At 47.0% G+C, this 24,154-nt stretch overlaps 1 protein-coding gene across 2 annotated transcripts in view; it reads right to left on the bottom strand.

Annotated features, from left to right (window-relative positions):
• Nucleotides 1–13,632: 13,632 nt before the first annotated feature.
• RAPGEF5 (Rap guanine nucleotide exchange factor 5) overlaps nt 13,633–24,154 on the bottom strand; it is a 226,731-nt gene continuing 216,209 nt past the window's right edge. For both annotated transcript variants that reach the window (XM_023250436.2, XM_023250437.2), the window contains 2 exons: nt 21,890–21,944; nt 13,633–17,718 (listed from right to left, as the gene is read on the bottom strand). In XM_023250436.2, coding sequence (XP_023106204.2) covers nt 17,600–17,718; nt 21,890–21,944 — 174 coding nt within the window. In that variant the 3' untranslated portion in view covers nt 13,633–17,599. The remainder of the gene's footprint in view (nt 17,719–21,889; nt 21,945–24,154) is intronic.

The raw sequence follows: 24,154 nt of genomic DNA on the forward strand, positions 1-24,154 counted from the left end.
GCAAGGTCAAGGTCTAGTGAGGGCCTGCTTCCTGGTTCATAGCTGGCACCTTCTCTCACATGGTATCCTCACCTGGTGGAAAGGGCTAGTGATCTCCCTGGAGCCTCTTTTTACCAGGCACGAATCCCATTTATGAGGGCTCTACCCTCATGATCTAATCACCTCCCAAAGAGCCCACCTCCTCATACCATCAACTTTTGGGGTTAGGATTCATATAGGAATTGGCCAGGAAGGGGTGGGGCATATTCAGACCGTAGACATTTCCTTGAACATCGGTAGAGTCAGTAACATTCCTTTAACCCCTGGCTTCTGACAAACAATGATCTAATTTCTGTCTGTATAATTGTGCCTTTTCTAGAATTCATATAAATTGAATTATATATCATGTCATCATTGGGTCTAATTTCTTTCACTTTGAAATTCATCCACGTTGTGCTTATCAGTAGTCACTTTTTATTGCTGAATATTTGCCAATCTATGCATATACTGTAGTTGTTTTTTTGTTTTTGTTTTTGTTTTTGCTTCTTTGTTTGTTTTAATCCATTCACCAACTGATAGATATTTGGGTCTGGTCTGAGACCCCTGATTGAAGATTGCAGATTCACTTTTTTCAGCAGGGCAGAACAGCTCAGGTGCATTGCAAGCATGTGAGCCACTAGATGGCGCTCCATGCTCACATTGAACTTGTCAAAATTCAGCACAACCAGACTGTGGGCTTTCAAGGTGCCTGAGCCTTTAGGTACCACATGACCAGAGTCTGAGGTCCACCCTACTTTTAGGGACCTATGAAGGTTTTAAAATTGCTTTTAAAATCAGGAGGAAAAAACGAATATAATACTCCTGGACTTCTGGAATATATTCATTCTTATACCAATATTCTTCCATATATATATAATTTTTTTTTTTTAATGCAGGAAGGGATCCATGAAAGCAAAGTATCCAAGGTCCACAAAAGTCCTAACATGGCCTTGATTATTTCTCTGCATCACATTTAGAGTGTGGATCAAAAACATTATAAAATTTAATACAGTTCCCGGGGTGCATCTCTTGTTAGGAACATCTTTCAAGATGCATGCATTCACAAATTTGCTTCACTCAATAGAATCATTCTCAGTCAAATTCCTCTTGACCTTTACCTCCTAAATATCTCTCCAATCTGTCACCTTCCCCGTATACCCACGCTGCCACCTAAATCCAGGCCACGGGTACCTTTCTCTCGGATTATCACAATAGCCTCGTACTGGCCTCTGTGCTTGCAGTCCCTCTATTAGCAGCCAGAGCACATCCCTTAAGAGCGCTAAGCTGTTAGCCTTCGTGCACTTACAAATATTTCGTGCATAGGATGCCCCTTCCTAGTCATTACCCTCACCTGATAAAATCCACCTCCCCCTTGAATGCCCTGCTCCCGGGCTCCGGCTCTCTGCAGCCTCTCCTGGCTCCTCTCAGCAGTCTGGCTCCCCCATGGGCTGCCTTGGCTGTACCATGTTTGTGTGTTTACATGTCTCCTTTTTCCTTTTTCCTTTTTCATGTTATGAGGTGAGAGTGTAGGTGCGCATATGCATCTGCATGTGCATATGTACGCATGGGACCACATTTACAGAGGAGCCATTAGATGCAGGACTCTGTGCTACCTTTTTTATGTGTCGTTTCAATTAATTTCTCATTTAGGTGACCAATTCATCCTGCTTGGGGCCTGGAACTTTCTGAGTTTTAGCTCTAAAAGTCCTGTGTCCCGGGAAACTCCTCAGTCTGAGGCAAATGGGGATGGTTAGGTATCCTATACAATAAGCCCGTTATACAGATGAGAAAAACAAGGCTCAGAGAAGTTACAAAACCTTGGCTAAGTCCATAAAGCTAATTAGTACTGGGACCTGGCTGTGTCCCTCAGAAAATCAGTCCTTTTTCCAGCATGGCGTGCTTCCTGTTCATGGGCAGGGACCATGTCTTACTCAACTTTGTGTCTTCATGCCTGTCATGATTCCTGCATATATGAAATATTTGATGGATGAGTGAGTCAGTGAACAAATGAACTCTCCAGGAGAGAATCAAACAGTTGTTACTTGGTGACATAGTGAATGAACCAAGCCGTGTCTCCTCCCTCTCTGGGGTTCTGTGTACTCACAGAATGTTAGAAAATTGGGCTTAGAGAAAATAAATGACTTGCCCAAGGTCACACTTCTGGGAAAAAGGTGGAGCAGGAAACAGAACTCGGGTTTCCTGACTCATCCTCCACGGATCTTTCTACTGGAGCACGGAGTGAAATAGACCAAAGGGTAGGGAAAACAGTGGGAGAAAACTAGACTATTTTTAAACATCTAGCTGAAGACGCCAAGCAGCTCTGAACTGCTGGGATCTGCACTATTAACAAAACAAGAACAAAGCAAAACAACCCCTAAGACTGGGAACTTTTCTTAAGAGAAAAGAAAAATAAACCTGTCAAAATATTGCATTGTCCATGTCTGGAGGGCTTACTACAGGAGCACGAAATGCAGGAAGTCCCAAATTTGTCACCCAGAGGGTGGCTCTTTTCTTGGCAATCCTCCCTAATCCCACTCCAAAGCAGTCAGGTCTTGGGTTCAAACCAACCTGGCATCTCCAAAATGGAGGGAATGTTTGGAGATCAAGTGGCCAGGCAGTGCCAGCCAGAGAAGGGGTGATGCCTCCCGCCCACTGCCTGCACGGCTCTGAAATGCCCGTTTATCTCCATTTTTACAAGCAGCTCTTGGCTTCCAGGCCTTGTTTGTGCTTTGTCTCCCGCCTTTATGGATCTCTTTGATTCTGAGGGAGAAGCTCAGCCCCGGGCAAATGGGAATTTCAATGCACAATGGAGACCGGGATCCTCTAGGGTGTTGGCTGGTCCCAGCATCTCCACTCTGGCCTTTCCAGAGAAGCTGGCCCCACTGCTGCCTGTGGCACAGAACAAAAGGAGCCCAGTGGCAACCATTGGGGTCAATACAAGCGCCTGAAGGATGGAAAGCTGATGATGTTTTCCTTCTTTTCCTTCTGGATCTGCCCTCAAGGCTCTTTCATGGGAAAGACTGGAGGAGGGAAGGAATAATCCTTTGTCTTTGCATTTTGTGCCTTCCTTCCCCCCACATACTCCAATCTAGTGGGTTACAGGTGGCCCATTGAGTCCACACCTGGGAATGTTCCAGACACTTGTCAAAGGCTGGGGAAACATGGCTGCTCAGCCATTTTGAGAGTTGGGGAAATTCCCAGCCTGCATGGTGAGCCAGCAAGGTAATTCGCTCTGGCAGGACTGTTGGGGTGACAGCGTAGAGGCGAAAGTTGAGCAGAGGACGAGGATTCCTAGCACCCCTAACCAGCGAGAGTGCTGTTTCTGAGCACAGCTTAATGTCTCCCTCGGTCTCCTCTGAACCCTGGATGGAGATCCAGAGCCTCGCGGAAGAACATGAGACGTGGTCCCTGGACTGAGTGCCACCGGCACAGACGTGAGTGCTGGCACAGACGCGAGGCTTGGCTTACCTGGAATCTGCTCTGGGGAAGGCAACTTGGATTCCCAGGAGCAATAAGCGCTCAGGAACATGCTGGAATTGCTACCAGCTCCTTGAACACATGGACACCAGAACACTGGGAGGGGCCCGAAGGGACCTCCCTGGGCACACCGCCGGCTCCAGGAGGTTCTCACCTCTCAGGCAGGTTCTCGGCTTATGCCATCCTCCCCCGGGGCCTTGAAGTGAACCCCAGGCAGAGTTCGCCCAGTGATGGAGAGACTGCTGCTTGGCGCCCTGCGGCCGCAGCGCCTCTGGGTAGTCAGAGGCCCCTGTACCCGGCTCTGTGACAGTTAACTTCTGGCTTCCAGCAGCCACACCCTACGTGCCCCTAGCCTGGTTTGGTGCTGAACGCTGACAAATCAGCGGTAAAAGACAGCCTGTTCTCTGAGGAGGGGAGGGGAGGCACAGCAGCGCACAGGCTGTTTCATTGGAGGGGGTAAACCTGGGGGGTTGAAGGCTCCCCTCAGAGGGGAGTCCAGGCTGGCCAGGGGAGGGGCTGAGACCTGGGGCCTGGGAAGAGTCACTTAACTGAAAAGCAGGGACTTGATGGGGGGGGGGGGGGGGGAGGGGGGGAGGGGGAGGGTGCAGCCCAGGCCCCGAGGGGAAGGCGTGTCCGATTCACCGACCTAGCCCCAGGGTTAGCACAGCGCCTCCTAGGCCCCGAGTACCCGAGTACCCGCTCTGCCACTGGTTATTGAATGAACAGTCCAAAGGGTTGGGAGCGAGGGTGCCTGAAAGGGGTAGCTCGGCTGGACTGGAGCCAACCTGTGTCTCTTGGGGAGTGGGGTGGGGTTGGGGTGGGGATGGGGTGAGGAGACATGTGGGGTGGAGGGGGGAGGAGTGGGTGGGGATGGATGGAGTGGGAAGGGGAGAAGCGTGGGGTGCGGGTGGGGTGGGGAGAAGGGCGGGATGGGGGAGGGGAGGAGAAAAAGGTGGATGGGGTGGGGTTGGGCAGCAGTACAGCGACCACCGAGGAGAGAAGGAAGCGGGGATCAGATGGGAAGCGCTGGATCCTCCGTGTTTGGGATTTTCCCTTTCTCCTGAGGGCCAGTGGCGGACCCGGCAAGAGTGGGGACTTGCCCCAGCCATCCCATCCCCTCCCTCGCCTTCCTCACCCCCTTAGGAGACCACAGATTACAGTGCCTGCCTGACCCCTTCAAGCGTCAACATTCTGTAGTCCGGCTCCTTTCTCGTTCTTTTGATTTCTGTATTTTAAAAAATGCTCTGCATTGTAGTGTAAAAACAGAGAACAAAACCCACTGGACCGAGGCCCGGTAAGGACAGCAGCAAAGCCACTGCTTCACTCTCTGACGCCGGCTTCTAACAGGGCCCCTTTGTGTCGTTTGATTTAACCCGGGCCCTCAAGAACACGCATTTTTTTTTTATTTTTTAACGGAGATTTAAATTCTGCACAGAATCGCCTCATGGCCACCAGGTGTCGCTAACGTCTCACATTTTGGTCATGACCCAGTCAAAGCCCCCCCCCCCCCCAACAATATTCGTTAAGCGTCGAAAGGGCTGAGCGCTTTGTAGATAGAAATTCGTTTTTCCCAGGATTGTTCTGAGGATAAAAGAAAGTCCTTTCTTATAATAGATAAAGTTGGTACAATGGAAAATTTGAGTTGCAAGCCTGGGACCACGTTACAAAGCTTGTTTTGTGGGCCTATTACAATATGGGTTTTACGCCTATGGCAAAACCATGGCTAACTACAGCCTTCAGAATCGTGATGACAACAATGTAACTCATATTTCTGCATTTCTTCTGGGAAGGGAAGCCTGAATGAGAAGGCAACCAATGAACGAATCTGTGAAGTCAAAGGTGAAGGTGTGGTACTTAGAGGAAGAGTGTCATGGGCCTCAGTTGGTGGCCCCATGAGGTAGCCTGCTGGCCCAACTGGCTGGTGTATGTCGGGTGGAACTTGGAAGGGCTCAGTGCTGCGCAGTCATTCTACACGGCTGTGCCAAGGATGCTCAGAGCATGGACCCAGAGGCCTAAAGGATCGTTATTTAGTTTAAATCAACCCAAAGCACATACCCATCCTACACAATGCCCAGCTTCCACCTTTGACCTTGGCGAAGACCCAAGAAGTGGACAGGCATGAATGTGCAGTGTACCTAGCATACCAACCAGACCCACCGGTTCCCTCATGGATATTTCAAGCTGAGCTCTCGATATTCTCCTTCAAACCTGCTCCCTCTAAGGCTCTCTCATACCAGATAATTACGATGGTATCATTCCAGTTTCTCGAACCCAAATCCCTAGGGTTAACCTTGACTCCTCCCTCTCTCCACATCCAGTATGTCAGTACATGCCATTGTCATACCTGCCTTCTCAAAATATCTAGAACTATTCTACGTCATATCACCCCACTGCCCCCACCAGGTGGAGATCACCATAGTATCTTGCTTAGATTATTGCAAGGACTTCCTAACCGATTTCCCGGTTTCCATCTTTACTCCATTTTTTTGGTCTGTTGGGAATTCAGCAGCCAGCATGATCTTGTGGAAACACAAATCCGACCACATCCTTCTCTGCTTGAAACCTTCCAGTGGTTTTTCCTTTGAGGTAGAGGAAACCTCCAGGCTTCATGTGTTCTGGCCTCATCATCCCTGTCCTCCTCTGCTTCCCAGCCCCACCGCCCCCCCACGCTGACTGACTCCGGCCACACCAGGTTCCCTGTTGGTCCTTGAACGCCGGGTGTACCTTCAGGATCTTTGCACTCGCTGTTGCCACAGCCTGGGATGCTTTGCCCTCAGGGATTTGCATGGTTGGCTCCCTCCCTGGTTTCAGCTCTTCTCAACAAGGCAATATTATATATTCCCAGGACTGCCATATTGAAGTGCCACAAACTGAGTGGCTTAAACAGTAGGTACTTATTGTCTCACAGTTGTGGAGACTGCGAACCTGGAATCAAGGAGTTGGCAGGGTCAGTTCCTTCTGAGGGCTGTGAGGGAGAACCTGTTCCAGCCTTCTCTCCCTGGCTCGAAGCAGCGGTCTCCATGTTCACATGGCGTTCTCCCTGGGTGGTCTCCAAATTTGCCACTCTTACAAGGACGCCGGTTACACTAGGTGGCCCACACCACAATGATGCCATTTTAACTTGATAACCTCTGTACAGACCTAGTCTCCGAATAAGGTCACATTCTGAGGTCCTAGGAGGTAGGATCTCAGCATGCGAGTTTGGAGGGGAACAATGTAACCCGTAACAAAGTCCTTCCCTGGTTGCCGTATCGACGTTTCACTGACCACCCTGGCACTCTCCTGCTTCTTATCATCTGAGGTACCACTACATGTTTTACTTGTTTGTCCTGTTTATTGTCTGTCTCTCCAATTGGAGTGAAGTTCCATGAAGAAAGGATATATATTATGCTCATGGCTCTTCCCCTATCACTTTGAAGACTGTCATATAGTGGGTGCTCAAGAAATATGTGATGTTTTAGAGATGATGAAGTGTGTTGCAGATGAATATTAGCTCACTATAAGAAAGAGAGGGAGAGGGAGAAAGAGAGAGAGAGAGAGAGAGAGAGAGAGAGAGAAACTGTGTTACTGGTCGATTTAGGGAAGGAAAACACTAGGCAAATGTAACCTGAGGTGCAGCGTGACCGGTCCTGCCTTCTTTTGGCCTCACAGAGCAAACCGCTTCTCAACCCAGGGCTCAGTCTAGGCTCAGTCCCGTAGCACTTGCACCAACTGATTCTAAATGAAACCAGAGAAAATTCCTCCCCCGCAAAGGACACAACTAAAGAATAGTAGGCGTCTATCCTTCCCAACCTCTCGTCAGATTTGTGGCGCTTCTGTGTTGCCAACAGGAAGCACGAGGCTCGTTAGTTGGAGCTGCTGTCCCGGAGTTCCAGGGCCTGTGGGCAGAGCAGACAGGGCAGCCGGGAAGGGGGTGCGGGTGGGACCAAGGAAAAGCCCTCCCGGGAAGTCAGGGAGGTGGTGGCCCTGGGCCAGGTGTGAACAGGCCCAAGGTCTGATCTGCCTTTTCTCTCTTTGTGTTAATCTGTTAATGCCAGTGTTAATGCTAACATGAGTATTGGTGGGATTTGGGGGTTCGGAGCTGACGGCCAAGAAAGAGTTCTTGAAGACGTCTTTGGTGCAAAAAGGTGATTTTGTTAAAGCACAGGGACAGGACCCGTGGGCAGGAAGAGCTGCACTGGGGTTGTGAAGAGTGATTGCTTATATACCTTCAGGTCGGGAGGGGGGTTAGGAACAGCCTAAGTCTCTAAGGAATTTTGGAAGCAAAGTTTCCAGGACCCTGAGGGGCTAGCTGTTGTTAGGAAAATACCATTTATTACTGTTTAGTAAAACCTCAGTCATGAGACCCTTTAGATGTATATAAGGGGCCATATGCTCGGCATATAATTGCCAACATATACTTGGGGGTTAAAGATAAAGGAGGTTTGCAAAGAAATTTTTATATGTTTGAGACTCACAGGTTCCTGGGGGGGTCAGGATAATGTTAAGCCAAGATTCCCTTGTGCCTCTAGCAAAGTGCCATCATCGAGGCAGCTGAGTTCCTAGAGGGAGGTCACTCCTCCTGTTTCCAGGACTTGTCAGTGAGCTGTAGGAAGTAAGGGAATTTAATTTTTCATTTGCTTCTGTTTCCCCCATCCCCATGGCAACCACCTAAACCCCCTTACGTCTCGAGGAGGGTGATATTAGGGCTCCAGGAAACAGAATCTATAGGTTTCTGGAGATTAGGTTATGGATAAGATTGGCTTTTTCTTGCAGTTTACCTAGTTATCCATAAACTGAAGGAGACTCCTGTCCTGCGTGACTGTGATCTCTATCAGCCAAGTCTGCTTTCTTCCTTTCCCCTGTTCTTGGAGTGCCCTCGGAACATCACACATCCCACCTGGGGAGAGGGGTGCTGTTAGCTTGTACTTTGCCCTCAGCTTGCCCCACGCTCCCTCATTAGTGTGACCGCAACTTTGCGGGCTTTATGCAGACATCTGTGCTCACATCAATCAGCAGACATTTAGGGACTTGCTGCTTTGTCCCAGTGTCGTGCAGGGTTTGCGGGGACTCAAAAGGAAATCACATTATTTGTATCTCACTTTAGCATGTACAGAGGACTCTCACATGCACCGTCCCTTTCACCATCACAATTGCTCTGTGGCAAAGATGTTGCTAATGATCTTGGTAGACAATTGAGAGCAGAAACAAGAGAAGTTCAGTGACTTTTGCCCACAGTCGAGTAGAAATGTGGGTGCAAATCTGACATGCATCCAGTCTTCCCCTCCTTCTTTCTTCCCCTCCTGCTCCCCTCCTCCTCCTTCTCTTCTTCCTTCTTCCTCTTGTTCTTCCTCCCCCTTCCCCTTCTCCTCCTCTTCATTCTTCTTCCTTCCCCTCTCCCCTTCCCCCTCCTCCTTCCCCCCTCCCTCTCCCTCTCCTTCATCATCATCAGAGTTCTTGCTTGAGTGCCTACTATGTACCAGGCATTGTAGTAAGCACTTTACATGCATCGGATTTATTTTTCATACAACCCTGTGAGGTGGGGGCATATTAACCCCCGCTTATGATGCACAGGAACAGTGGCTAAAATTGAGGTGGAAACTTTCACTAGTTCTCTCAGTTCTTAAATGTCTGAGCCTGATTTGGACCTGGTAGTGTGGCCACAGACGTGACACTATCACCCTCAAGGCAGCCTACACTGGATGGGAGGCAAGACAGCACAGGGTGGTTCCCTAAAGAGCGGCGGGTGGGACCTGCTGTAAGAATTCTGATAGGGATAAAGAGGTTCTGTAAGATGGGGTCATCCAGGAGGGCTTTGGAGTGGACAAGTCTTATCTGGGAGGGATGGATGGGCTCCTGGGCACTGTGATTTTAGGGGTGGAGAAGAGACTGGCCAGACCTGAGTGCCGGATCCAGGTGGGGAGGCTGCGAGAAGGTGTGCTGGGGCCAAGTGGCAGGGCTGTGAATACAGAGGTGGCTGAATGGATGTGGTTTACCCTTACCGTGTCCTCGATTTACCCTTCGGGAGGTGGGAGCCAGCTTGGTACTCCGAAGCAGGTCCCACTGCAGTGATTCCAGGGCCTTTTATTTGGTTGTTTATTTCTGGCACTCATCTCTGCTAGGACTGTGGAGTCAGCATCGTGCACAGGACAGGGAAGGGGTGGGGCTCCTTTGCAACACCCTCCCCCTGCCTTTTCCCTTCCAGCTCAAGGCCGAGGCAGAGCTGGGTCCACTGAACACAAGGGAGCATGAGCAGTTCTTATTTCCCACATCAGCCAAGTCACTTCCTTAAAAGAAAACAAAAACAAAAAAACAAAGCGACACAAAATCACTTAGCCCCAGTGATCACAGCTCTGCACCAACTCTCTCAGAAGCCAGGAACTGAAAGGGACCAGAAAGGTCTCCCAGCACAGCCCTCCTCTAATGAGCAGACTGCTGGTTGCTTTCAGGTCCGTTTGCACATCTCTGGTGGGGAAGAGCTCATTATACTTAAGGCAATTGTGGTGGCCTGGGCTCCTCCAGATATGGGCCCTCCACCCCACTTATCTGTGTATTCTTATTGGTCTTGCTTTAAGATTGAACACCTTGAAAGCAGCAAATAAGCCCCACATACGCTTATTTAGCCATTATTTATTAGGAATCGAATAATCTCCTCCCCTCGCTCCCCAGAGAATATCAGTTTAAAGGCGGGGGTCCCAAATTCTTCGTCTCTTGGGAGCATCTGCGTGGAGAGGAGCCCTGGAGAGGTAAGTAGAGGTCGGGATGTGAAGCACTCATATGCTACTGAGCTTTAGTTCTAAAGCCAGGGGGCGCTATTGCAGGATTCTGAGCTGGGAGATTATGCGGCGGGGGTGGGGGCGGGAACGGAATTCATGGGGCTACATGGTGAGGGAAGGACACAGGTAGGTTACCATCACGACTGAAGTACCAGACAGCAACGGTCTGAGCTCAGTCAGGACAATGCGGGGAGGATGCTGGTGGAGAAGCTGATGAACAGGGGGTGTTGGAGTTTGTGGGAGGGGGGTGGTCAAGACAGACCCCACACCCTGGATTTGGCCTGGTGGTGGCATCACTGTATGAGATGCTGCCAGAGGAAGGGACTTCTGAGTTCTGAGATATTGGAGAGCCACTGTGGCCATAAAACTTGGGGAAGGTCTTGGCATTGCCTTAAGTCTCCCACGTGGGCTAATTGTTTTTGAGACTCTGACCTTCCTGCTACGTTGTTTTGGTTCCGGTCAGGACGATAAGAAGTGTACACTTCAGACATTTTCTCAGAATGCGATTATTTTCACACAAGTTCTAACTGCCTCTAACCACACACAGACAACATGGGAACCTCCAAACACCTGCGAGCCGGAAAGGGGCCTTCAGGGAGGAGGGCTCAATATCACTCCCGGGGATAGCAGCTCAGACAAGCAAGGCCCCAAGGCCGGGACTGCCCATGGGTCTTCCTGGGGAGAAGTGCAATCCAGTGAGGGGCGCCTCGCCTTTCCACCCTCCCCACTTCCATGTTGGAAACCTGGGGATGTTAGAAATAGCCCTGGATCTTGGGAGCAAGTCGACCACAGGTAGGCTAGTTCTTCTCTTCTAGGGGAAAATGCCCAGCCCCACTGAGAAGTCCTGCAGCATGGTGTAGTTCTGGCAGGAAATAAACGGTGAGGTGGTGTGGTTAGCCAGCAGGGAAGGGCTTGGAACATTCCCATGCTCTCCCTGCCTGATCTCACCCTGGAGTGGAAGGGCCATTCGAGGAGGGCCCGGAAGTTCCTTTAACTCCAGGTTGGGGCAAAGCCAAGGGCTCCGAGGTGGCTGCTGACCTTACTATGGGGCTGCTGTGGTGAGGTTCCCTGAAAAATAACCACAGGGAACCCTAACCCAACCTCTGGAAGATTCTCCAGCCAGGGGAGAGGCATAATCAAGAGCCACAGCAGGGCTGAGGAGTAGGTCAAGTCCCTCCTGAGCAAACATCAAGAAACAAAATGGAGGGCACACCTGGGGGGCTCAGTCAGTTAAGCGTCTGGCCTTTAATTTCAGCTCAGGTCTTGATCTCACATTTCATTGAATTCGAGCCCCGCATCAGGCTCCTCGCTGACAGTGTGGAGCCTGCTTGGGATGCTCTCTCTCCCTCTTTCTCTGCCCCTCCCATGCTTGCTCTGTCTCTCTCTCAAAACAAATAAACTTAAAAAAAAAAAATAAGAAAAACTTTTTTAAGAAAGAGAAAATTGAAAGGTGCAGCTGGACCCTGGGTGTGGCTGGAGGAGGGATCTCAGCTCATATCCCCAGGAGGGACTTCATGCTTCTGATAGTGCCTCTGTCTTGCTTATTGGGTGTGCCTTTCTTGTGCTGGGAAAGGATGCAGACTGCTCTCGGCTAAGAGATAACTGCAATGCCTTCTTGAACAGGAATACTTTACTAAAGAACATTAGCAAGTCTAAAGCTTTAGGAATCTTGTTTGTTTCAAGTAGTAAATGGAAAACAAACACACTGGGCAGCTCAAGTGGGGATCCGTAAGATCTCAGAGGAGAACCAAACCAGCCATGGAGCTCTCTCCCAGTCCCTAAAATAGGACTTTGTAGCTAGCACACTAGGACCAAGACCAGAAATTTCATTCTAAAGTTTGCTAATTTGGGGGCACCTGGGTGGCTCAGTCGGTTGAGAGTCCGACTTTAGCCCAGGTCACGATCTTGTGGTTTGTGAGTTCAAACCCTGCGTTGGGCTCTCTGCTATCAGCACAGAGCCCACCTTGGATCCTCTCTCTCCCTCTCTCTGCCCCTCCCCCTGCTCCTCCCCACCTGCACTCTCCCAAAAATAAATAAATAAATAAATAAATAAATAGGAATCTTGAAAAAAAGTTTGCTAATTTGAACAGGAGGCTTGTTCCTCTTCCCAGTATGGGCGATCCTGGTAAAGAGAATTTCCCAACTATCTGGAGCAATGGGAATTTGGCTTTCTTCTGTTCCCTTCTGAAGCCGGAGCCTGGGGCTTCCGTTCTCCCTTCCTCTGCTGCTTTGCTCCAGATGTAGGCCTGCCCCACAGAGGAAGTGATTATAGATGAGGACACAGGCCCTACAACCCACTGGTCTTCCTCTCTCTGCTCCCTGGTTCTCTCAGAGGCAGTGCCTATGCTCTCACCTCTCATTTTCCCTTGTCACTCAGAACTGCCACTTCTGGGTGACAAGAGCCTGAAAAAATCTTCCGGTCTTTACCTTTTCCCATATAAAGACAAGGTCTTTTCATGGATGTGTGACAACAGGTAGTTTCATCCATCAGGTACTCTGCAAAGCCAATACTACTGCCCACACGGACTGAGGGAAAGGGCAGTTTATCAAGAAAGAAGCGCCTTGGGAGACTTTATTAGCTTAGGCTAAATTCTTCTGAGGTAACAGCCCCAAATACCAGTGGCTTCTAATGATGATGTTCTGCGTCCTTCCCAAGCTGGAGACTCAGGTGGATGGAAACACCTTTTCCCAGAACATTGTAGGCCTTGTGGCAGAAGTGACATGCCAGCACCCGCTCCCTTGTAAAGCTTTAGTTTACAAGCTGCACAGGTCACTTCTCCCCATTTTTCACTGGACGCAGCAGGACATTTGACCACTCCTGAGTTCAACATGGTGAGATAAACAATCCTCTTGCGGGAAGGGATTAATTACCACGTGCCAAAAACCAGGCTTGACATCAATGAGCAGGATGTGTGATCCTTCCATAAGAAGGGGTAGAGATTTTGAACAATGACGTGGTCTAGTTTTTCCACTTTCGGGGAACATCAGTATTACCCTGTGCTTTACCATCCCGCCCGCACCTCTTGTGGGGTCAGGGCCTCCCTTTGAGACCTAGAACACTGCCACCAGGGCCGTCAGCTTCCCTCAGTATCTGGGCTGATAAGGCAGAGTTGCTGATCCCAGTTGAGTATGGTGGGGGGGCGGGGAGGACAGAATCGGAGAATCCTGATGTGATTTCCTACCCAGGGTCCTTGGGTTCTCCAACGGCTCAGGGGCAGCATAAGTGATTCAGAGCTTCAGCGGCTGCCTGGGAATCCCTTCACCTGCCTGTAGCTCTCTCGGTGAGCAAATGAGTTCCACACAGTGAGAACATGCTGCCAGACATAGGCTATGGAGCCCACGAACATCACAGACACAGCAAGAAGCTATGAGGCATCAACAGTATCTTTAACATAATCTTATATTTGGAAAAGCAGTTTAAAAAAAAAAAACACTTGAAAATACAAGATAAGGTAACAGTGACTTATAGAAGTGTTCACCTTATATTGCTTGGCCATTTTTTACATATAAATTATTGCTTACTAGCTTCGATAAATACACAGCACAGTCCTATATACAGAAGCAGAAAGCGTGACATGGGAGAAAGAAAATACTGTTAATGGCAATTCTGGTAATTCCACAAATGTTTCATATTTACCAGCTCTTATAATGGTGGAAAACTACGAAGTGTAGTCCCTGAGAAGTTAGGTAGACACCCTGATTGTGGGTTTTCTATCTTCTAATTGTTAACGCAAGCTGACAATGTCACAGCAGTCCTAATTAATGACACATTAAAAGGCAAGAGTCCTTGCTTCAGGGCATCAATTTCATCCCAGTATTTAATAACCGTGTAATACGAATACAATAAATAGGCTATGCAAATAAATATTCCTCTGCTAAAAAACGTTTAGTATATACAGCTTTGCTTTATACAGTAGTACATTTTCATCTAACTTTTTGGCAATTTTTAAAAACTTTTCTTCCCCCTACTACTTTTAAGCACAATGGCCCGCTCATTAATGAGCAGGCTGAAATTTTAAGGACATGTCTTTGAAGCATTTAAAAAGAACGCCATGTTAGATAACTGCAGTGGACCTGATCTTCCCCCTTTTTAATGTTTCTGTCTAGTTTCTTGAGCAGCTTGGATCAGCTGTGCCATTTCAGAATACGAGGTTTGAGATCTGTGATGTGACAGCCATAACGAGCCAAAGGGGCTGGGACTGGGGCAGCGGTGAAGCCCAGCTCCGGGGATCAGAAATCACCAACGCCCTCTTCCCTGCAACTGTCTCTCTCTACCCAGAGGCTAGCCTACAGGATGCAACTCCTTCTGCCTGCCAACTGGGACGGCTGGCTTTTTCCTTTATCCTCATTATTCTGAATTCAATGCACGCTCCACCCAACTTGCCTGTGGATACGGGTCTAGGGAAATGCATTAATCTAAACAGAATTAATGATACTAAAATAAAGTGAACGTGGGTCATAATACTTAGCACTGTAACCATTTGGCAATTGTACAGATGATAACAAAAAGTGAACTTAAAACACTGTAGCCTTTGGAGCATCTGGAAATATGTATGAAAAAAATTTTCAGGAAGGTTGCAGTTTTGCCCACAAAACTGGTCCTGTGCTACCTTGTAAGCAGGGCCGGTTTGCCGGGATGCGGACGAATCCATGAGCCCATAGGACTGCCTGAGGGTGGTGCTGTAGCAGAAAGGACCCACTGAGAAGTGCTGGGGCACCACTTGCTGAGGAAGTTGGCAGATTAGAGATTTTCAGAGTGAATGGAGATTTTATGGAATCGCAACACTCTAAGAGTAGGAAAGGAGCTTCGACATCTTGGTCCACCCTTCTAGCCAGAACAAAATCTATTTCAAAGAGACCTTGGCGAATGTTTGGAAAGGGAATCCCTATTCACAGGGAGCCTCACGGCCAGACGGCTCAGCTTTGTTCAGGAAAGTTTCATGAGGAGCTAAAGCCATTCCCAGTTCTGTCTTCAATTCTTGAGTTCCTGATTTACGTCTTCACAGGGCTTCTGAAACTTTTGAGTTGCTGATGCTTGGGAAATCTCTGGAGACGGTTGTTAAATTTCACAAAGATTTGGAGATTCTGACATTCGGGAGACAGGAATGAAAAAGCAAATGTAAACTAAACCAAACCCTCCCTTCCCTTTGCTGCCCTGAGAGCCACATGGCCATGGCTGGAGGAGACTGGGCGAGCCCCACATCGTCCCTGGCTTGTTTCTACCCACGACATGTGGAATACTAACTACACCATCAGAATGAGTTTAAACGTGATGTACGTGTGGATTCATTTGGTTGTGTACATATTTGGATTGGGATCTAAGCAGCAGGTGCTATGTTGAAATAGTTCTCCACTGAAAATTAGTCCTTGAGAGGTCATGTTCTGGTTGGAGTAATGGAGATCTCCTGTGAACAGACACTTAAATTGTAAAACGTGGAGACAATGTCAAAATGGTCTTACATGATTAGACTGACCAAATGATCCTCCCCAGCACAGAGAAAAGGTGAGAACATGGGCTTGTGCTGTACGCCCATGCTGTCCCCAATAATTGCCAAGGGGAGAGCTTCTCCAGTGTTTGATCAGCCATGAGACGAACCAGTTTTTCCTAGTCCTGATGGCTCTGGTCTCCTCCAGTGGGTCTCTGTCCATTCCCAGTAGCCTGGAGCTTTTCTTTGAGTGGACCATCCCCGGATGGTCCCTTTCTGTAAAACTCTGTTAGTTTTCAGGATTGAAGTTTACACGTGTTGGGACAGACCAAATCTCTTTGAAAGTCCTACCCAAAATTTCCTCCACATGGTACCTTCCAGCACTCTCTCAAGCTCAGTGTGGTTCAGGAAACAGCACTGCTAACAGGGTATCAGAAAGCATTGGATACCCACAGTAATAAGGTGTTAATGGGCCAGAAGGAAGCAGTTCTGTGCAGACACCCGAGAGATGAACAGGCAGGAGAGAACTCACACGTGTAGAAGATGAATGGACTGAATTCATGAAGGAGGGCCCTTGTATTTCAGCAATGCCCACAGGCTTTTTTTGTTCATTTTAAGCTCGGGGGAAATTCTCTAACCAGTTCTTGAGAATAGCATGAGGTTTTCTCTACTGTAGGAGCCCCCTTCTCTAAAAATGGGAATAAAAAGTAGACTCGAAGACTCTGAGACTCTGGGGGAAGAAAGACAAATTACAGAAGAGCTCTGGGCCTTGATTAGGAGTGGACTGCAGGACTTTGAGGTGTCCAACATAATCAGACATTTGGGTATTTTGGGGGTTCTTGGCATTTGCTGAGAGATAGGCAGTCACTACTAAGTACCTTGCTCTTCTCTAGGGAATGCTAAGTGCTTCACACACCAAATCCCACTTCACCTCCCTGTGTTGGCTGTTACCATTCTCTGCTGTGGGCAAAGGAGCCTGCTGGAGGATGCAAAACACTAGGGCATCGCCAGGCACAAGAATGTAGACCTCTGGGACTCTGTTCCCTTGATAAACAGTTACTGAGTGCCTATAATCTATCAGGCGCTGTGCTTTTTCAAAAATCGTATTGTTCCCGTAAGAAATGTGAATCTTCTTGCACACGTAAAGAAAATCTCCAGAAACTGAGCAATGAGTCCACTTCTTAAAGATTACTATCTTTCCTTACTGGTAAAGCAACGTACTCTAACTGGCCTATAGTTGCAAACCGGTTGTGCAGAAACGAATTTCACCTGCAAGCCTACGTTGATAAATGATTGTGGATGCAAAGAAATGCATGCCTTGACATTTCCCTTTTGGAAATCAGAGCATGGATGCCAGCTGCGGTCCTAATTTCCTAGACACAAGTGGCTTTTGGTGATGTCACAGTTTGTACTGACAGCGGCCACTCCTTCTCCCTGGAAATCTAGAGATGCCATCACTGTCTTTAGGTGTTCAGATGAGCTGCTTCTTTGACAGCCTATAAACAGTAATCTGTCACCAGGCAACATAAAACTCCCGTTTCGCGCACACTCGTACTGAAATATTGGGTCACTGTAGGACAAGACACGCTCTCGTCTTGACGCGGGCACATCTCAAGTTGAAAACTGGGTTGGATCAACAATGCAGTCATAAGAAACCAGACTTCTCCATTTCAAGAATGCTTCTGACGCTTTCTTTGCCTTCTCATTCTTGAGAGCAGCTAGGAGAGGCCTCTCCCCATGTCTGGTGGCTGACATCAACTTCCTGAACACGCTTTGCTGGGCTTTCCGGTGGGTGTCTTAGGATATACTGATAAAACTCAGCAACTTCTTTTCTCACAGGAAAGCAACGTGCTCAGCACTGACATTCCCATAGCTCAAAGTGCTGCAAGTTACAGGGGAGGCGAGGCGGTGGGCTGCTGGGGCTCACACCCGAGGCTCGATCCTGTGTGACAACTCAAACAGGGCCTGCTGGCTGTCAATGACATACAGGTGGTTAACGTAGGATTTTAACTCTTGGTGTTCCTTTGGAGACATGTCACCTCCTGGTTTTTGGAAGAAAAAAGTCTCATGAGAGCAGAAATGCTACTTCTTTCTCTCCTTTTTTTAAGTATACAATTTTTTTCAGGCATAGAATTTAGTGATTCGTCACTTATGTATAAGACCCAGTGCTCATCCCAACCAGCGTCCTCCCTAATGCTGTTCGCCCCTTTAGCCCTTCCCCCCGCCCCCAACATCCCACCAGCCACCCTCAGTTTGTTCTCTGTATTTAAGAGTCTTTTATGGTTTGTTTCCCTCTCCGTTTCTATCTTATTTGTGCAGAAGTGCTATTTCTGAATACCAGTGACATCTCTCATTAAGGCTTAGAGTAAATCTAGCAGGGGGATTCTTATTAGTCAGCATCCCAGAGAGGGGATCTTTATCCTAACAGTGGAGATACTTCTCCAGCTCAGACCAGGGCCTCAGGTCAGGTCATTAGACTACAAAGGTATTTGTTGTATTAACATTTATATAACATTTATTACCTAATGTTATCTAGTATTTAGTGACTGTGTTAGTATCCCCCCACTACAGAGTGGGAAACAGCACAGACACACAGCAAGGGAGTGGCAGAACAGGTCCGGCAGCCAGACTATGTGATTCCTGAGTCCATGTCTGAGGTCCCATGTCACAGCAACTGCCATTTAAATAGCTTTCACTGGCTCTTATATCTCAGTCTGGAATTGTCAGAAACCACTGCTAATCTGGCCAGTGCACAGACAAAATGGTTTGTTTTTAGAATTTGTATAATTCTTTGGTGTCCTTAGTTTTTGAAAAAGTAAAAAAAATAAGGAAGCATTTGAATGAACAGATATCACAGAACTGAACTTAAGGTATACTTAACAGGCAAACAAGTTCCAGAAGCATGTGGCTGGGCTAACATCTACCCAGCAAAGGACAAGGCAAGGTGGTTTTCCACTCCCAAATCCAGGGTGGTTACAAAACTGAAGGGCCACATGAAGCTTTTAGTGCCCTGTGAACACATATGTGCCATGCTGGTGACAAGTCTGATAAGGAGCCTGATAAAGTAGCCTGGACAATGGGGCAAGCCCACTTCCCATAGGCAAAAACAAACACAATCCAAAAAAAAAAAAAAAAAAAAATCCCCTCAAACCTCAAGGCACTGGGAGCCTGGCTAAACTGCTATAGAGGGACAATGTCAATGTGAGAGATGGTGACGTCACATCCTCTTGCTTCACAGAATTTCGGATGGGAACAGCAGGGTTCAGCTTGAGTAGAGGGGACCAAAGGAAGCTAAGCATTTCAATGCAGCAATTTCTTCTCTTGGTGAAATCCATTTTTTCCTCCTCTGTGACAAATGTGTTTTATAACTTAAGGCTTGCATGTCATGGGTGGCTTGTAATTCTTAGGTTTAATAGCAAATAAGGCTTCCTGGTTTCAAAAGGCAAAAATACCAGGAATTTAAGTTTTTACCATCCCACTTGTTTGGAAGTGACCAAAAAGTTTTATTATTCTAGAACACCTTCTCTGTAAGACACTGAGAGACTGCTTTTGGCTTAGTAAATATTGGTTTCGAAAACATAATCGTACAAAGATATTTTTTTTGTTAATTTTTTAACCTTAAGAAGATGGCAGAATGAGTGGTTCCAACCATGACAAGTGACACCTGCATGGCACTTCCAAATTAAAAAAAAAAAAAAAAAAATATATATATATATATATATACACACACACACACACATATATATATATACACACATATATATGTTTTAATGTTTATTTTTGAGAGAGTGAGCAAGCGAGCAAGGGAGGGGCAGAGAGAGAGAGGAAGACACAGAATCTGAAACAGGCTCCAGGCTCAGAGCTGTCAGCACAGAGTCTGACGCAGAGCTTGAACCCATGAACCACAAGATCATGACCTGAGCAGAAGTTGGATGCTTAACGGACTGAGCCACCCAGGGGCCCCTTTTTATATTTTATTTTAGAGAGAGACAGCATGAGTGGGATAGAAGCAGAGGGCGAGGGAGAGAGAATCTCAAGCAGGCTCCATGCTCTGCACAGAGCCCGATGCGGGCCCTGATCCCACAAACCTGGGATCATGACCTATGCTGAAATCAACAGTCAGACATTCAACCAACTGAGCCACCCAGACTCCCCAGAACTTCATAATTTTTAAGTGGCTTGATTAACATTATCTTATTTTATCCCAAATGCTGACATTGGTTTACTATTCCTATATAAGCTGTCAAAATGGATTTCACTAATTTCACTAATAGAACACAAAGAGTTATGCTTTGTGCTACGAGGACTTACTCTCTAGTGATGAGAGGTTCAAGACAGTGTTAAGGCCACCAGGCCAGTATAACCTTCCTGTCCACACTTGCAGAGTCTCCTGGTCAGTGAGACCAATATCTTAGAATCGGGTGAGTGTGCATAAATACTTGGGAAGCAAAGGCGGAGGAGAGAAATATGAACCCAATACTCAGGAGCATTATGCTTGCACATCTGAATGAATCTCCGTGACAATATTATCACTGTTTCTACTATAAGCGCACTGTACTTGTGTTCCTAATGGAGAAATACATAAGCACATATCAGGTGGTAGTAAGTGATGTAAATATTTAAAACCTTAGGTCCTGGGATGACTGCGTGGTTCAGTTGGTTGAGTGTCTGATTCTTGATTTTGGCTCAGGTCATGATCTCATGGTTCGTGAGACTGAGCCACTCACAGGGCTCTGCTCTGATGACATGGAACCTGCTTGGGATTCTCTGTCCCTCCCTTGTTCATGCTCTCCCTCTCTCTCTCTCTCAAAATAAATAAACATTAAAAAAAAAAAAAACTTAGGTCCTGTATTTATAACTCTCCCTTTCAAGCACAAACTTTGTAATTCATACAGAAGTTCCGTTGCTCTGTAGGGGACAATACTGCCAGCCAAAACTAGCCAAACAGAAAAAACTTTCTTAAGAATATGCACTAATCCTTAGGGAGTAGGACTTTGATCTTTGTACTTTACACATACTTCCGTATTGTTGAAAAAATTATTTTACAAGGAGGATATATAAAGCAAGTTTTATTTAGTGGTCAGCTTTTTTTTTTTTTTTTTTTTTTTTTTTTTTTTTTTTTAATTTTTTTTCAACGTTTTTTATTTATTTTGGGGACAGAGAGAGACAGAGCATGAACGGGGGAGGGGCAGAGAGAGAGGGAGACACAGAATCGGAAACAGGCTCCAGGCTCCGAGCCATCAGCCCAGAGCCTGACGCGGGGCTCGAACTCACGGGCCGCGAGATCGTGACCTGGCTGAAGTCGGACGCTTAACCGACTGCGCCACCCAGGCGCCCCATAGTGGTCAGCTTTGATTGATTTATAATTACTGAACTCAACTTTCTATTTTTTTTTTCTTTACTGCCCTTTATATCTATAGAATCTGCACAAGGCAAAGAAAAGAGTATGGGTCAGGAAGTCAGGCAGGCTTGGTCTGAATAATGGCTGAATGGGTTAACTCTCTGAGTCTCAGTTTTCCGCTCTGCACCACAGGGTTAATGATCTCCATGCACCAGTCACCAATACTGGTATCAGGATGCCACTGCCCGTGTGAATGCTCCTTGGACTCAATAAAGCTGATTTCCTTCCTTCCTGCAATGTTTTAACGCTATTTAAACATGGTGTAAATTATGCCTGAGGTTTAAAAAGGAACAAATATTCCTACTTATGTTAATCTCAGCAGGGAATCCACAAAAGTGCTCAGAAAAATACCTATTCAGTGAAAGGCAGCTCCGGACAGGAAGTTTTTGTTGGAGAGGAGTAAAGATTCTGGAAGGCTGCTTCAGGCACTTTTACAAACCATATTCCAATTCCAGGAAGGCTCTAAGCAAGAAGTTTAGGGACAGGGTCACCCCTGATAAACCCACTGGTAATTCTGAGCCAAGGGGCAAGCAAACAGACTTTCAGGCTCAGGGGTGTGGGGGCGGGGGGCTCTGCTCATCGCAAGTCACTCTGTACAGTGTAAACTTGCTGCCAAGAGAGGATAAAAAAAACGCCCTATCTTGTTTTCCTTTGCATCCCAAATATGCAGTGAAACTAAGAAAGAATATAGTAAATGCATATAAGACTTTATAATCTGTTTCAGTTTCTTACCACCAAATACTTGTGATAAGGTCACAGTCTGTACCAATGTAGGGTGAATTTACATTCCCTGGCCAACTTCAATTACTCACCAAACTGGTTAGTCCTGCAGTGCCTCAGGGTCCGGACAGTGTCTGCAATCATATGCTGGAAGGCAGAGCAGAAAATGTATGGGTGGAAGGGTCATTTAGGGTGTTTCTGAAGTATGCCTACTGGGATGAAAGCAGAGTGCACCCTTGGGTGCAAACGGAATCGCTGCATTTGGAACTGGACTTGACTTCAACTGAGAATACTGAGCTTGGATTACAAAAGGATATTCAGTCTTCATCTGTCAAAACAGTGCCCCCAAACCTGGCTGCACACATTCTAACTGGGTTTCCTCATGCCACGGGGTCTAACAGCCCACCGTTTACACACCGTAAAGAGGTACGGCATTCCCACTCCATCTGCCTGTCCAAACCTGCTTAGGCTTTTCCCTTCCAGGGATGTTTTGCCTGCTCTCGGTGAAGCCTTTCTGAGATTTCCCTTCTGAACTTGGGAGGCTCCCTTGTACAGTACACACTGGCCTCGTGTGGTTGGCGCTGCTCTGGATCTTTGTGCCTCTTCCAGGCTGGGTGCCACTAGAGGGCTCCGCATGCCCAGCACCTGCCATATGTCACACAGTGATTCCGGTACTTGCTGAATACAGATAGGAACTCTGGTGGCATCAGAGACTCAAGTATGCAAATCGTGACAGGAAATGACACAGTCACAAAAGGCAAACATTTTCTAAAACGCCAATATCTTTAAAGAGACCGTTTTTTGGTTTGGTTTATATTCTCTCCTACGGTCTTCAGGATTCTGCTTTAATTTGTTTCTTCGAAGTTCTCACTGATCTCTAGGCAAAAGTCTTCTTAGCTTACAGCTGCCTCTGACAAGATCCTATTAGCTCATACTTGGGTACCTTCAAGAGTCTTCTAGCTCTATCATTTCTAGTTTCCCGTGACGAAGAAGAAAGACAGCATTTAGGACAACACCATTTTCCACTCCTGTTTCTCCCCTACTGTTGCCAGAATCATCTCCAAACACTGCTGCCATTGTGTTAGAGTCCTCTGGAAAATCCACGTCGACTTTCTAATTTGTTTCATATCAAAATCCAAACATCGCCCAACTATTCAAGAAATCAACATTATTCATTATCTGCTCCCCCAAACTTCCCCAAACGTGTCAACATCTTTCACATCCCACATGTACACACCAGTCAAAGGCTCATCCATACACAGCAAGCCCTCAGTGAATTATTGCTACAAGAATAATTTTGGCGTGAAAAAAAATTGTTTCACTTAAAATCTGTCAGAACTATAGAAACTTTATTTGAATGTGACCTACTTATTAAATTGTTCCCAACTGTATTTCCAATGTATTTCTATTCAATAGTGGAAAATTAAATAGGACAGTGATTATAGCAGGACCTCACGTTGCATTTGTAAAGGAAATGAGACGTGACTCACGTCTGTGAAAGTATTGTTATGTTTCCTTCCCCAAATGTTACCACTACTCCCAGGGCAGCTCTCTCGTTCTAAGCTATGGCGTCACACAGATTTCTATCCTCTGCCATTTAGGCAGCTCACGGGAGCCTTGAGCTGACGCAGGGTTGAGGGCTGAGTGTGGCAGTGAAACCTGAATCCTCCCCATCTTCAGGTTTTCTGAAGGGGGGAGGGGGAAAATGTGGTAAAGGATGAGGCTCTCAACACTGAGGAGTAAAGAGAAGAAAGAGAGAAAGCATTTGTTTCTTCATTATTTAATAGTTCGCGACTGAAACGTTTAGAGCTGCTGAGACAGCAGAGGGAACAATGGAAATCTTATTAGACCCAATGAGTGCTTCTGGGCCTTCGTGTCATCTGACTTAATGTGTCGGCCTGTATCAGCCAGATAAAGAGAATACACTGAATGATTTGCTAGCTGGCTTAAGCTAATATCCATCATGAGGCATTGGCTTCTCCCAAGTTAATTCAGTTAGGTTCTATTGGTTCATTATTGTGAAAGATGATCCTGTTTTAGCTTAAGTGAAACTCTGTCCCTTGCTAAGAAACATTCCTTGAAAACGCTGACTTTATTAGGAAATTCAGTCTCATTCTCCAGCATCCAAGTATAATGTAGGGCTATGTACATTGTATAATAGGTTTTTGTCCTTTGAAAAAATTTGAACTCACCCTGTCTTCTCTGTGCAAGGAGGGGGTCAGCAGTAGGTGTGCTCCATACTCAGAGCCATCTACTGTGTGAGGACCAGGAACTCGCTCATGTTACAGAACCTGATCTGTCTAGAAATGGTGGGCTAGCCGGCGTCTGATGGATGTATGTGGGTGTTATGGCCCGCT

The sequence above is a fragment of the Felis catus genome, chromosome A2 (genome assembly GCF_018350175.1).
Source record: "Felis catus isolate Fca126 chromosome A2, F.catus_Fca126_mat1.0, whole genome shotgun sequence".
Taxonomy (NCBI): domain Eukaryota; kingdom Metazoa; phylum Chordata; class Mammalia; order Carnivora; family Felidae; genus Felis; species Felis catus.